General features: G+C 43.8%; 1 protein-coding gene and 5 non-coding genes across 7 annotated transcripts; 4 read left to right on the forward strand and 2 right to left on the reverse strand.

Moving 5' to 3' along the window:
* The first annotated feature begins 2,252 nt into the window (after positions 1 to 2,252).
* LOC148836584 (vitamin K-dependent protein C-like) lies at positions 2,253 to 11,046 on the forward strand. 2 transcript variants are annotated; one of them, XM_088913983.1, is made up of 9 exons: positions 2,253 to 2,298; positions 2,993 to 3,084; positions 3,438 to 3,595; positions 4,196 to 4,220; positions 4,866 to 4,976; positions 6,496 to 6,636; positions 6,935 to 7,062; positions 9,482 to 9,599; positions 9,844 to 11,046. In XM_088913983.1, exons 2-9 carry the CDS (start codon positions 3,018 to 3,020, stop codon positions 10,404 to 10,406), a joined length of 1,311 nt encoding a protein of 436 aa, XP_088770109.1. In that variant the 5' UTR covers positions 2,253 to 2,298; positions 2,993 to 3,017; the 3' UTR covers positions 10,407 to 11,046. The 2 variants fall into 2 exon arrangements, with proteins under 2 accessions (XP_088770109.1, XP_088770110.1); XM_088913984.1 differs by lacking the exon at positions 2,253 to 2,298 and adding an exon at positions 2,463 to 2,507.
* A 2,061-nt stretch (positions 11,047 to 13,107) lies between these two features.
* trnad-guc (transfer RNA aspartic acid (anticodon GUC)) lies at positions 13,108 to 13,179 on the forward strand. The gene has a single exon. It is a non-coding gene; the product is annotated as a tRNA-Asp (tRNA).
* Positions 13,180 to 13,611: 432 nt separating this feature from the next.
* trnaw-cca (transfer RNA tryptophan (anticodon CCA)) lies at positions 13,612 to 13,683 on the forward strand. Its single transcript has one exon. It is a non-coding gene; the product is annotated as a tRNA-Trp (tRNA).
* Positions 13,684 to 13,811: 128 nt separating this feature from the next.
* On the reverse strand, positions 13,812 to 13,883 carry trnap-cgg (transfer RNA proline (anticodon CGG)). Its single transcript has one exon. It is a non-coding gene; the product is annotated as a tRNA-Pro (tRNA).
* A 202-nt stretch (positions 13,884 to 14,085) lies between these two features.
* trnap-agg (transfer RNA proline (anticodon AGG)) lies at positions 14,086 to 14,157 on the reverse strand. The gene has a single exon. It is a non-coding gene; the product is annotated as a tRNA-Pro (tRNA).
* A 410-nt stretch (positions 14,158 to 14,567) lies between these two features.
* Positions 14,568 to 14,639, forward strand: trnag-ucc (transfer RNA glycine (anticodon UCC)). Its single transcript has one exon. It is a non-coding gene; the product is annotated as a tRNA-Gly (tRNA).
* Positions 14,640 to 14,676: the final 37 nt, after the last annotated feature.

Here is a 14,676-nt window from a genome sequence, read left to right on the forward strand (position 1 = left end):
AATATGCAAGGTTTTAGGGGGAGATGCATGTTTTTATACAATGTCATGGAAGTTTAGAAATGAAAGTGCTGGTCTCCATACTGTATGTACTGTACCGCACATTTACACCCAGCAGCTTTGTGAGATGTACTCTGTGTTGCCATGTATCCGTTAGTCAGCTACACAATGGATGTGCAATCTAATGTTCGATTACACTCGCCCCACTTCCATTTATCTTGATCTTGGACGTCCTGAAGGGTTTGTGTTGGTGATTCTGTCATTTTAAAAGAGCTGGATTTCCACAAAAAAAACATGAAAATGCTCTTGTCGCTGTTTCAAAGGAGCAGTGCTCCAGTGTGATGGTGGTTCTGTAAAGTGGAGACATGGAGGTTGGGGAGGAGGAGTGAAAAGTCAAAGCAGCGAATGGAGAGCAGCTGGAAAAAACCATGTTTGATGCAGTGATGCTTAGTTTTATTGGGGGTCTAGACCTTTACAGATGTGACCTGTCTTTCTCCAGAATGCATAACAATCTGGTATTCACATTAGGGGAGGAAGGTGGTGCCTGCAGGCCGGCTGTTAGTTTCCACACTTTCTCAGGATGTGTGAAGTCAAATGTATGGTACTGGGCTCATTGCACGTCTTAGCAGAAATTGAAAATCTCCAGTGTCCTGGGAAGGTCCTTTTCCCCTCATGAACACACCTCTCCTCCCATCAAAGCTGTAGGGGACAGTGGCGAAGGAATGTTTTCTGTGATTTAGAGGTTGACCACAGCGGTTGCCTTTTCTATTCCATTTCACCGAATGTCTGTCGAGAGCAAAAGCAGAGAATGGTGACAATCCTGACCCTCCCCACCAACCACTCCAGTCATAACACACCCTTGGGGAGTTCATTTCAAAATTCTTAGCGGTTTGGCTGGTTGTTGGTTTTCCTCATGGTCTGACACTATGGGTGCCACAAAGAGGTCTGCATTCCATGGGGCACAGTGCTCAGAGGAGTCACTCATATCACATATCACTGCAGGAGGCCTGTGCCCCAGCCCAGACTGGGGTCATCTCATTCGCAACTCCTGTTTGAGTATTTATTGTTTTAATTTATACCTGTTCAAGGTCTGTTGTCTCTTGATACATCTGTGTACATAATCCCACAGGAGGGATGTAAATACATTGTTCTTGTACAGAAAGCACCAATCTTCCATTAAAATATCTGTTTTCATTTACAAGAACTTGTCTGGTCTGTTCTTTTTTTTTTCCCCCCTCCCATCTCTTGAGGAGAAGCCCCTGACATAGCGTGCTCCACAGTACATCAGTACGTCCCTGAATCTCCAACTGAGCAGTAGAGCTGATCCACACCACTTCCTCAGCTGTTCTTGTTTCAAGTCTGATCTCGGAAGCTAAGCAAGGCTGGACCTGGGCAGGACTGGGGCACTGCTGTATGCGTGGTGTTGATGGACTACTAGGTGGCTCTGAATCATCTGGATCAATACTTCAAGATGGATACCCAAGGATAGGGATGGGAGACACTGCGCTGTAGGAGTAGTCATCCATCAAAACCAGAGCCCTGGCTACATGGTCATTAAAAAATAAACATTGCACTGTTCATAAGAGAAGGGGTCTTAACCCCAGTGTCCTGATTAAATTCAACTCTGTGCTCGTACAATCTGGCCTTTCTAAAGTTGGCCCATTAAATTAATTAAAGCAAGTCTTCACTTCTCCGCCTGATCTGCCGTGTACAGGGGCTGCTGGTGCTGATTGGCTACCGTACGTCATACAGGTGGGTGCGGCACCGAAATGCTTCATTCCTGGGTCAAGCTCTGGATAAATGCAAGAGGTTATTACTGTCATTTGCTTTTCAGTCCTAAACCATAGTGGCATCCCCCCTGGCAGCTGACCCTGCGAGTCAACCGCAGAGCTGTGTAACTTCCGATCAATGCAAACAAGCATTTAAAGTTATGAGAAAAGGTTTTCAAGTCAGAATTTTACCACGGTGGGTTTCATCATTTCAGAGCATATGCTTCCTGGCACTGCAAGTAAGTTTAGATGGTGCCCTAGCGTCGCTGATTTGAAGTTGGTGATCTAAAAAAATCAGTAGATGCTAGATGTTTTTGGTGTGTTTTGTCCTAAAAACTGTGAAAGAATGGCAATTGTGTGTTTGGTGGTAATTTGGGCATGGGGGGTTGGGGGTGGGACAGAGGTTTCCATGTTATCTAGTTGAGAAAGCAATGGCCTTCTGCAATGAGACACCGAGTAAATATTCAGTTAGTTATTAACAAAGATTAAACATAGCAGTCCCCGTTCCAGACTTGCTATTATCTCCTCAGGTGTAAGTATCTTTATCATGATTTTCATCTTTTTTATTTTTATATGAGCTTTGTTGCTCAAACCAGTGGTCTGTATTTAGTACTGTTTGTGTGGTGCTGTTTGAGATTGTATGCTATAATTTTTTAAATGCCACCATTGGGAAGTTTGATTTCGTTGTTTTGTTTTCGGGCAGGTCAGAGGGAGAACTGTTCTAATCTCTATAAAGCAAAGGTCTGAAACCTATAGGAATAAACTGCTGTCAAATCCTTTTTCTTGAAAAGTCTAGACTATATCCACCCAGAACAATCAGAAATCTTTTAATCTAGCAAAAACAAGTGGTACTTCTAAACAAAAATTATGAAATTGGAATATATTGGTCTATCAAAAACAAGTTTGACTGTTTGAATTTTTTAATAGGTCACTATATTCAGGTGCTTTGAGAGGACCCACTGACGTTAATTCTGCGATATTTTGGAGGTTTTATGAGCACTATTTTAAGAATTTATTTGCGTTACAAGTACAGGAAAAGCCCTTCTCAGAAAATCTGAGATGTGCCCTGAATTTAAAAGGTTAACTGTACAGAAAATTAACTAGCTGCTATACAATGAATTTCCCCCACAGAATAAAAACACTTGAATTGAACTAAAAAATCTGTTGATTTGACTGATATCTGGTAAAGTCACGTCATACTGTACCTGTGATTTATTTTTGTACAGCCTACTCACTTGGTCTGAAGGAGTCATGCAGCCCTCATTCTTCGGTCTTTTCTTCCTGGTGACGTGCTTTGCCAGAACTGTCAGCAGCTCAGGTAGGCTGGCGTGGTTAGCCGAAGGGTGAGATTTCATTACCGATTGCAGGCTAATTAATCAATGACGTCTCTCTTGTGTTGAGACCAGTGGTGTTTCCACTGGATGTGCTGAGGCTAATTGGCTTATTCAGCTGAACCTCTTGAAATGTTTGTTCAAAAATATACTTTGCTGCAGGTACATTACGCAAACAGGGTTCCGTTTATATTCTTCATATCTTGCTTATTAAGTGGTTGTTCATTGGGTTCAGGGTGTCTCTTGACAGGGTCAGCAGGTCAGTCAAGCTGGGTCTCGGGTCAGCACACGATGCATCTCTTCAGCCTGATGGCCTGATGACTGGCTCCCTCTATCCCAGTGTTTTACAGCAGCCAGCAGGCGCACATGATCCTGCGTCAGAAACGAGCCAACAGCTTCCTGGAGGAGATCAAGCCTGGCAATCTGGAACGGGAGTGCATGGAGGAGACGTGTGACTATGAGGAAGCCAAGGAAATCTTCAAGACAAAAGAAGCCACTGTGAGTCTCTCTCCTTCTGCTAGTTTGGTGATTTGTTGTCAACCGTTCTGAGCTCTTAGCCACGGAGCTGGGCATTATAGGTCCAGAAGCAACATGAAGAGCCTTCTCCTGATTGAACATTTCTTTGGGCCATGTACTGTACGCTACCTCTATATGCTCATTAGATCCATGTCCATCAGTGTGAGCCACAGGTTCTTGCGTGTACAGTATTTTAATGGTAAAGTAAATAACAATGCAGTGTTGCTTATTTTCATCCCTGTTGCTTATAAACCAGCTAACAATCATAGTGAATGAGTGTCTTGTACAGACCCTAGGGAGGTTAGGAATGGGCCTTGGGCTGATGATGTTGCTTTGAATCAGAATGTACAGGAGGTATCTTATACAGCATCCTAGAGTATAGGCGGCATCTCCAAACAGGTTCATTAGCAGACTGGCATTTACACGCAGCAAACAGATTAATCTGAATGAAGGCACAGGAAAATCAGCTAAATAATTTCAGGTCTAATGAGGCCAGAGCTAACCCACCTGCTCTGCCAAAAGACCTCTTTGATGATTTTGTACAGACATCATAACTTAGGCATGTTCTCTCTTCTTATACAGCTCAAGTTCTGGATACAGTATACTGGTAAGTTTTGCCTTCTGTTTGTATTTGTACTTAATTATCTGTTAATATTTTAAAAAGTCACATCATACAGTACATTGAGATACACAATATAATGATTTATACAGTAATGTTTTGTCACCATATTATAGCAAATAAATTGCTTGTCTGAAATCACTCCAGAGGAGTGCAACCAGATACAATCTGGGATTATCCTACACTGGCAGGCTGAAGAAACATTTTCAGTCTTGAAGGGGACCTGATATAAGTATTAAAAATCCTCAAAGGCCCTGACAAAGTCAGTCCACTGGATTGCTTCAGAGTGAACAGTGAAACACAAACCAGATGAAAACTACATGGAAGTGCATTTAAAACCAAAATCAGGAGTCAGGTTTCTTACACCAAAGGGTTGTGGAAGTATGGAACAAGTTCCCCAGCTATGTTGTCGATATTTGATACCCCGGTTTCTTTCCATCGACAGATGACTGAGATCCTTGATTCGGTTAACTAGTCGCCACACAAAGGGCAATGTGAGCTGAATGGCATCCTCTTGTTTGTAATCTTTCTCACGTTTTAGTCCAAACAGTCCCGTGATCCAAACAGTGCCCAGTTCGGTGAGCACAGAGCAAGTGTGTCGACAGCTGAACGCTGCTCTGTATCCCCTTTCAGACGGAGACCAGTGCGTTCCCAACAACTGTGTCAACGGCACCTGTATCGACCAGGTTGGCTCCTACACCTGCCTCTGCCACCCTGGCTTTGAAGGGAGACACTGTGACTTCTGTAAGTGTGGAGCAATTTTTTTCAGCATTTTTTATTTTTCACTGTCTGTCATGCAATTTGACTGATCTGACGGCTACATTTCCATGCATCGTATTTACGCCAGTACATTTTTAATTGAGCAGTCCTTCCTAATAACTCTTAATGTTCCACACTGGGGGGAAGAAACACTCAGGAGGAGGGATACTGCTGTTAATTGAGTCATATACAGGATTCATGGCATCTGCTTTTGATTCAGTTATATGCAGTACTTGACACCTGCTCTTGATTCAGTAATATCAATAATCATGCCACCTGCTTTTGATTGTTATGTAGTACTCATGACGCCTGCTGTTGACTGAGTTATATACAGTACTCACGGCACCAGCTGCTGATTGTTATATATAGTATATAGCACTTATGACATCTGCTTTTGATTCAGTAATATACAGTATTCATGGCACCTGCTGTTGATTCGGTTATTATAGTATATAGTACAGACATGGCTACTACCCGAAGCACTTTGTGACTGATCACTGCACAAGCATGGCTATTAGTATTGTGATGCCTGCTGGTGATTCAGTTTTTTCACATGCTGAATAATAATAAATCTCAGCTGTCAGAGGAGAGCTGTCCATTAATGAACCCTGTATGGTTTGGATGGATCAGTTAAGATCATGCCCAATGTCTGTGGTAGACAGTCCATTTCAAAGCTCTTATAATTTTCGAAAGGGACTTGATTAATTTGTCTGAAAAGCTTTTAAAAAAACCTAGAGGGAAAAAAAAAATCTTTTTCATGAGGTTTTCTCTGGGGTACCCAGGAAGATTTTCCAAAGTAATATTGTGGCCTTGATCTTTTATTCTTTAATTGTTTGCTTTTTTATTGTTTCGGAAAATTAATTATAAGGGAAGTGTGCAGGGGAAGTTTCATATTGTGCACTGTTGTTGTTGTCAATTAGTAGCAAACCAGACCCATGTTGATACACTGTACCTCCCTCATATAACTTCTCTAAGTGAGCTTCAGAGAAGTCTTGCTTCTACTGGGTTAGATCAACCAGAGATTGTAATTACTAAAGGGATCTCTCTAATTCAACCTCTTGTAGAATCTGGCCCTTTTGTGATGTTTTTTTACAAAATGTGTTGGTTTACAGTGAATGTTATTCAGTCAGATAAATCTGAATTGATGAAGGCGCCATGGAATCCTTGTTTTAATTGCTTCTACTGTCAGATAAAACTGGATGATGGATTTTTGCTTTTGAAAGCATTAAATTGAAGAGGGCCTTTGTCGTGGTGAGTTTTTACAGTCCCCGTTGTCTTCAGGCACAAAGTGCTAAATGTAACAGCCATGCCTCTCCTGTGTTCAATCACAAAGCATTTAAAATATTGCTTATGCCTGTGGTGCTATGTTCAGTCACAAAGTATTTAAAATTTCGGCCATGCCAGTGCTGTGTTCGGTCATGAAGTGTTGTAAATAACAGTCACGCCTGTGCTGTGTTCAGTCACAAAGTGTTGAAAGTAACAGCCATGCCCATGCTGTGTTCAGCGGTGTTTGCCACTAACTGCTCGGAGGACAACGGCGGCTGTGATCACTCCTGCCAGGAGAGTGGGAACGGGACGAGCCGCAGGTGTGGGTGTCTGCCGGGGTACACCCTGGCTGATGACGGCAGGAGCTGCCAGCCCTCAGGTAGGGCTCCCTTCTCCTCCACCTGCCTGTGCCCCAAGGACCGAAAGCAGCACGGACAGCCAGCTCAGCCTTTAGACAGGAGCTCATAGGCTGGTGAGCCTGGTGTCAGGCTGGGAAAGTGCTGATAGCACAGCCCAACACTACTGAGCACCCCCATGAGTGTGTACACAATCACACCAAACTAACTCGTTTAATGTGTATTTTTCCCACTTTACGACCTAACTGCCTTCCATAAGTCTTTGCTCTCATCAGTGTGCTTGTCCCTGGCGTGTCTGCAGCGTGTGCTGTCTCCCTGCAGTGCCCTTCGCCTGTGGGAAGATTGCAGTGGACAGGACCCCAGAGAAGAAGATAACCAACCCTCTGACAGGCCTCAAGCCCTATGTGGTGGGAGGGGAGAAGGGGAAGAAGGGCCACAGCCCCTGGCAGGTACCAGCTCCTGGAAATCAGAAGTTGACCATAAGTGTGGTTTAGTAACAAATTTCTACTGAGACCTTTACCTTGAGATCTGCATGTGAGCATGCAGAGAAAGAACACTTCTACATCCACGAATATGATATGTACATGGCTGATTCCACATGTTGTATTTTTAACTCGAGACCACTAAGGACCTGCACTAATTAAGTAATTAACCACAGTGATGTTGGATGGTGATGACAGGCCTGCACATATACAGTATAGTGGTTTGAGCTTGGAGCTGCGTCAGTGTGTGCTGGCTGCAAAGGAACAAATACAGGTTCATTCTGAAAGCTGGAAACTGGAAAGAAGAACAGACAGTGGGAGAGTCATTCACACCTGAAGAATCCTCAGCAATCAAAACGTCATGTTTTTTCTTTCTGTGGTTCAGCGCGGAATTAACCCGTTTCTACACACGTGTATTTATTTAAACATGCACTGTTCTGTGTGCAGCACAGTTCTATTCATCCGAATGAAGGAAAGAAATGAGATGTCAGCTGGCTAGAATGAAAGAATGGATTTCCCATCCCACTTCAACTGTTCACTCCAGAGCATGACTCCATAACAGAAAAATGAAAAAAGCCCCTTAAACATTTTTAGTCTTTTCATTTTAGGGAGGAGTTCAGTCACTGAATAGTGCTCTGGGTTAATCCCATCCATTGAACAGTACACACTGAACCACTAATAACTCCAAGCTGTCACTAAACTGACTCAACATGTGACAAAAACAGACCTGTATCTTCTCTCCTTCACAGTTATCCACTGACCAGGTATTTAAGAAACAGAAACCAACTGGTGATACAACAGAAATGTATAACTTAACATTAATTTAAAGCCTGAGGGATGTTTTGTTTTCCAATTTCCCAGGACATACAGTAAACCCACACCACTATACAAGTCCTCTTAGGCAGCTTCCTCCCAGCACTGTCTTCCTTGTCTGCTGTGTTCTCACAGCTGTGTGATCTGTCAGTTTCTAGAACTACTGCTGTCATCTGCGATTCTGTAACAGGCGGCACCAGGTAACTACCAATGTGGCAGATGGCTGAGAGGTACAGTGTTTCCAGGTGCACAGCTGAACAGGCAGTATTATACAGTTAACTACATTTTCTAAAAACAATTCAGGCAGGAAGGATAGTAGAGGCTGATTAGTTTGCAGAGAACGCGAGTCATGAATTCCTCTTCAAGAACAAAGACAGCAGAAAGGCTGCAGACTGAAGAATGACCTTGATTAAATCTTACGTAGCACCCATTGCAACATACGTCATTGAGTCAAACAAACAGCCATTGACTATACAGTAACCCAGGGACATTGCTATCTAAAACGTAAGAGAGCAAAATGTGAATGAAGTCCAGGTTCCTCCTAAAGATCTTCTTGCTCTCGATCACGTGAGAAGACTAGCACCTTTCCCTCCAGTGGAACTTGGACACCAGATCCAGCATCTGGGCAGCTGAACAACAGAAGAAACCCCTGGTATCAACTGGATGTGTGTGGCTGAACAGCACATAAAATTAATATCAAACCACACAGCTGGGAAGATGATAAATCAGAGGAGGGACGTAAAGAAAATGGAAAGTAAACGTTTGATCGTTTTGAATGAAAAATTGAATCCTTTGAACTCTGCAAAACCATCAGTGAATTGGCCTCATTAGTCTTCTCCCCTCCCCACTGATAGCTGATGTGTGGTGAGTGTACTGGTGCACTTTGGCTGCCGTCGCATCATCCAGGTGGGGCTGCACATTGGTGGTGGTGGAGGGGAGTCCCCATTACCTGTAAAGCACTTTGAGTGGAGTGTCCAGAAAAAGCGCTATATAAGTGTAAGCAATTATTATTATTATCAGTGAAGACATCTGATCATTTTAGCTGTGAAATAGTAACCAAACCAAATGGCAGCATGAAAAAACTTAAGAACATAAGTGCAGAAGGAGACTACAAACGAGAGGAGAGCATCTGATACAGGGTGCTTGTTGGGTTGATCTGAGGTTCTCATCCAGCCATTTCCTGAAGATTCCCCGATTCCCCTGGTTTCAACAGCACGGCATCGATAGCAGACACTAGGATAGTCTTCAGTTCTCAGCTCAGAGTGCACATCCTTATATTGTCCAGATAGTCCAGAGAAAACTCAGGGAGACAAGAAGGAGCAAATGGATTGAGATGAAAGTATAATACAGGATATTGTCACAAGAATGGAGAGACTCAAACAATGACCCAGACAGTTAGAAGAACAGACTTAAGGGAACCCAAAGACGCATAAAGAAATGTCTAATCTGTGTTCATTACACAGTTCTAATGTGCCTTTGCTCCAGTGAGTTGCCCTCTCGGTGTGTATAACCAACAGTGAATGCTTTAGAGGCAGGAGTGTAGCAACACTGTGCCCTTTATCCCTCCCTCTAGGTGCTGCTGATAAACGCACAGGGCAAATTCCACTGCGGGGGAGTCCTGATTGACAACTCCTGGGTCCTCACTGCTGCCCACTGCCTGGAGAAGGGATCCAGATATCATGTCCGATTGGGTAAGTCAGGCTCTTAAAAGTGATTGCCCAGCCTTCCCAACAGTTCTGCTTACAAGACGTTGCATGAAGTCCTCAGGTCCAGATAATCTGCCAGTCCTGTTCAGTTGAATGGTGGTTTTAAATAGCCTGTCTTCTTATTTAACCCTCCTAGCTTGGATTCTGCAAAATCCTTCCAAAGAGGAACAGGTTTAAATGCTGGCTGTGGCACAAGATGTTAAAAGCGGTGCTTGGTCTCCCCCCACAGGAGAGTATGAGCGCTACAAGATGGAGGACACAGAGGTCACGGTGCCTGTCTCGGAGGTCATCTGTCACCCCCACTACGACAGTAACAACGCCGACAACGACATCGCACTCATGAGGCTGTCCAGGCCCGTGTCCTACTCCCGGTACATTCTACCCGCCTGCCTGCCCCCGAAGGGCCTGGCGGAGAGGGTCTTGCTGCTCAACGGCACCCGCGTGGTGGTGTCCGGCTGGGGCCGGGAGAAGGAAGGCTCCAGCAAGTCGAGCTCTGCCCTCCGCTTCATCGACATCCCCCTGGCTCCCCTCAGCCAGTGCGCCGAGGTCATGAGCCAGTCCCCCACTGAGAACATGCTGTGCGCCGGGGAGCTGGGCGTCATGAAGGACGCCTGTGAGGGGGACAGTGGGGGGCCCATGGTCACCAGGTACAAGGGCACCTGGTTTCTGGTGGGGCTGGTGTCCTGGGGGGAGGGCTGCGGACGCACAGACAAGCTGGGCATCTACACCAAAGTCTCCAATTACCTGGACTGGGTCCAACAGGTGCAGAGAGCCAAGGGGAGCACCGCCTGAGGACGACGTGCTCTCACCTGGAAGGGGGCTTACTGAAAGTCCAGAGAAACTCCAGAGAAACTGTATCCTGGAGAATGACAAAACCTTGCAAATCACTAGCAAGATACATGTTAAAACTGTTAATTCAGTGAACAGGATCAATCATACTCTGGGAATTGTGAAATTTGCACAGCACTTCAGTAGTTTCACACATGTTGTATTTGCGATGTGCTTGGAGCTCAGTTATGTGCTTTTGAGTGTTGCATTGTGTCTTGCATTAGGCTAGGCAAGGCTTTCCATACTGTAGATGTGTGCTGTAATGCTTAAGTATCAGAAGGTAAATCAGCAATCTGCTTACAGATAGGACTAAATGATGGCTTTGTCATTGTTAGTAGGCGACAAATATGTGCATCCAGACGGCTATTGCAGTCCAGATCTGCCATAAAACATGTTTAATTCAGTGACATTCACAACACATAATACTGTGAAGTGAAGCTGTAGATGAACAGGCTGTCAATATATCGTCGCCCGATTGGTGTTATTAAAACAAGAGACTGATCCACTTGGAAGAGAGAGGAGTGTTTCTGCAGTCTGGTTTTAGTCACACACAGAAATTGAATCATTTTGGAAGAGCGTTCCCGAGCCTAACTAGCCTATCTGAAAACAGAATAAAATGACTTTAAGACGTAACAGATGCGGTGTACTGTTTAACACAGCATGCAAAAGGTCAGATGTGAAGGTCTTGAAGGATCTCTTCAAAGCCCAAAGCTAGCGGTGTAACGTGCAGCGATGGGCATGCCTGTGCCAGGACAGGTTTTTTCCACATTGAAGGGAGAGCAGGCACAGTGCCACAGTGAAGCTGCCAGTTACAATGTACCTTTGGGATCTGAGGAGATGAGCAGTAACCCTCTCTGAGCTACTGCGGGAAAGTGACCGCTCCAGAGTCACAGACCCCACAGCCCCCTGTCTTTCATGTTTCAAACCCAGGTTGCTCCTGCACACTCCCTGCCTTCTTCACAGCTGCCACAAGGTGTCCCTCTCAGTCTGACCTTTTCTCTTGGGATTCAGACTACATTTTCCTTTGATCTGTTCTTGCTATATAAGGCTTTCCCAGTCCTGGTCCCTGGGCCCCGGACACCTGCTGCTTTTTGTTCCACCTGAGCATTAAATCACCAAACCCTTAATTGTTTAATTATTTTCAGGTGTAGAAGGTTGCCTTGTAACTATTGTTTCGTGAGGAACTCCAGGTCTCCTATCTTTCAGAAGAAAAAAACAAACTTGAAGGGGTTCTAGTCAACAACTTTGCTGGTCCATTTCAGGATCGATGTAAGTAATGAGAACTAGCAGGTGTGAGGCCCTCAGGACTGGGCCACCTGAGGTCTGTCCAGCCAATCACCATTTTAACTTCACTTTTCCCAGAATGCCTCAAGTGCTTGGTGGTTCTGTCACCCAGTGATTTCTTTTTCTACCAGAAGAAAGACGTATTACGCATCGTTGACTTAAAATAAACTTGACAGGTACCTTCTAAACCAAATACTTAATAAATTAAATAACACACTGTACAATCAGCAATTTTCAGGGGGTTTTTTTTGTCTTGTTGTGCACTGGTCACATATAGAAAAAAAATACAAACCGAAAAGAAACCAGACTACTCACACATACCACTAATTTGGCACATCTCCAATTAGTACTATAGGCTGAATTGACCAAATCACCCCTAGACTTCTCTACTGGGACAATGACTAAATCTGCTAAAATAACACCCAATGGTGCCACCATTGATATTAAGCATGAGTAGAGTAGTTTATTGGCATATGTACTTGTACATTGTTCTAATTCACGCTGATGTGTCAGGACATATGCAGTACAGCACACGACACGGTACAGACAGACAACACCACACAATGTAGACAGTACAATAGGAACATCAAAATTAATAACAGAACAATAAATATGTTGTGGAGAACAATACGTAATATTGAAAAAAAAATCGTGATAGACCCTGCAAAAAGTGCATAATGCAAGTGTGCATTGAGTCTGAGGCACTGCCGTTAGATTTTAAGGATGCGTACTGCAGTAGGATAGTACTGTGTTGGGTTAGCGTCAGCTGTCACTTGGCAAAAAAAAAACAGTTAAAATGCCCTGGACCAGATCTACCAGTCGATCCTCGTTTTTAAAGTTAGCCACCACCCCCCCCCCCCAGTCAACGAATATGATAATACTGCCCTCTTCTGGTATTGTGGTGAAAATGCCTTCAACAACTCTCGCCTTAAAGCTCTGAAAAAAAAAAGCTTAATCGAGTCTGCACGACGACTTCATGATTATTGTGATGATAATATACAGCAAAGAAACGATTAGGTGTGATGTGTAATATCGTGTAAGCAGCCTCGTCGGTCAGAATGAACACACGATTTCATTGTGTTCGTGTAACGGCAGAGTGCTTGAAACGGCGTTGTGTTTAATAATACCTAGGACAGAGCTTACAAATAGGTCACCTTTCTTGTAATGCTTAAAAATCAAACGAATGGCATTATACGTCCCTAAAGGGCAAATGGGGGGAATACATGCAACTACACGAAATAAGTTATTGGCTATTTTACGATATTTTTACATTTGTACGCCTCATATTCTCATAATCTGCAAACGTGCAAAAAAAACCAACACGTGTTGGTGAGTGAATCCGGTGTCGTACTGGTAACCTCAGGCATGGAGAGTTATTCACTCCTCGTTAGTATAGTGGTAAGTATCCCCGCCTGTCACGCGGGAGACCGGGGTTCGATTCCCCGACGGGGAGAGTGCACTGTTTTGTCGCACCGCAAGAACACTGTAATATACTGTAATGGTCTTCCTGTCTTTTTCTTAGGTAGGAAGCCAGGTGGAAGCGTGCTCACGGTCTACATTTAAGGCACCCAGGTCCGAATCGAACGAAACACCCAAGAGTAAGGAAGCAGGGAGCCTTTTCTCCTTTTTTCGGCGTTTTTTTTTGTATACGGCTTTAATTCTGTATAATGTTATTTTAATTTTATTTTCCTCTTTTTTTTTGCAGCTTTTTTTTTTACCTTATTAAGGTGCTTCAAACACTGTTGGTGTACACGGGTACTGAAATGTGTAAATCCAGAGCGAGCAATCGCCCACCCCACCATTTCTCCTGCTTTAAAATCCTCTTCCTCTCCGGACCGGAACAGACTAATGGAAGAAGGAATCATTTCTGTGAAGTCTGCAGCAAGACCTCGTGGCGCAACGGTAGCGCGTCTGACTCCAGATCAGAAGGTTGCGTGTTCAAATCACGTCGGGGTCAGCCTACTTTTTCTTACCGGAAGATAAAACGGAATAAAAACTAAATTCTAATCACTGAAACTATATACGTCGTTTTATTTTCTAATAACATGGCGGAATAATTACTTTTTTTTGGAAAAAGGAAAAGAAGGGCTCGTCCGGGATTTGAACCCGGGACCTCTCGCACCCGAAGCGAGAATCATACCCCTAGACCAACGAGCCGTATATACTATAACTCCCTCTGTGAGGTCGCCGTAACAGGATGCGCACGCTGAAACGCCTGAGAAATGTTGCATTTGTATGTTTTTATATATTTTTTTATTATTTTTTTTTACAACAGCAGCACGTATCTTCGGCTTTATAATTGATACATCGATTGATGTATGGCATCCAAAAAATATATCGCAACTAAACAAAATACTTAGGGCTCGTCCGGGATTTGAACCCGGGACCTCTCGCACCCTAAGCGAGAATCATACCCCTAGACCAACGAGCCAGCTGTCAAAATCTTTGAAAGTCTCCTCTGAGTGATTAAAACTCACTTAAAATTAAAAAAAAATAAAAAACTCTTTTCTGGATAGAAACTCTATCTCTGAGTGATTTAACAAAACTAATTTTAAACCATTTTGTGTCCATCCGTTGTTTAGAAGAACTTAGCGCCACCTTACTATGAGAGTGCCGTATCCTCCGGTGTACTGTATTTAACCGGACTTCACATGTACAAGCTGAAAACTGTTTCACTGTACAGAAAATCTTTACACCCGACCGTCTCCACACCATCTTTCCGGTAAACGATATAGTAAATGTATGTAAAAGAAAAATATTTATACCCAGAACAAATAGTTCTGGGTCTCATTTCTCAGTGTGCAGGTTTAGATATGCTGCTGAAAATATAGATAACGTGGCGCGTTGGTGGTATAGTGGTGAGCATAGCTGCCTTCCAAGCAGTTGACCCGGGTTCGATTCCCGGCCAACGCAACGATTGTTTTCTTACTTGGCCTTTGTTTTTCATAGG

The sequence above is a fragment of the Atractosteus spatula genome, chromosome 4, assembly GCF_055471065.1.
Source record: "Atractosteus spatula isolate fAtrSpa1 chromosome 4, fAtrSpa1.hap1, whole genome shotgun sequence".
NCBI classification, from domain to species: Eukaryota; Metazoa; Chordata; class Actinopteri; order Semionotiformes; family Lepisosteidae; genus Atractosteus; species Atractosteus spatula.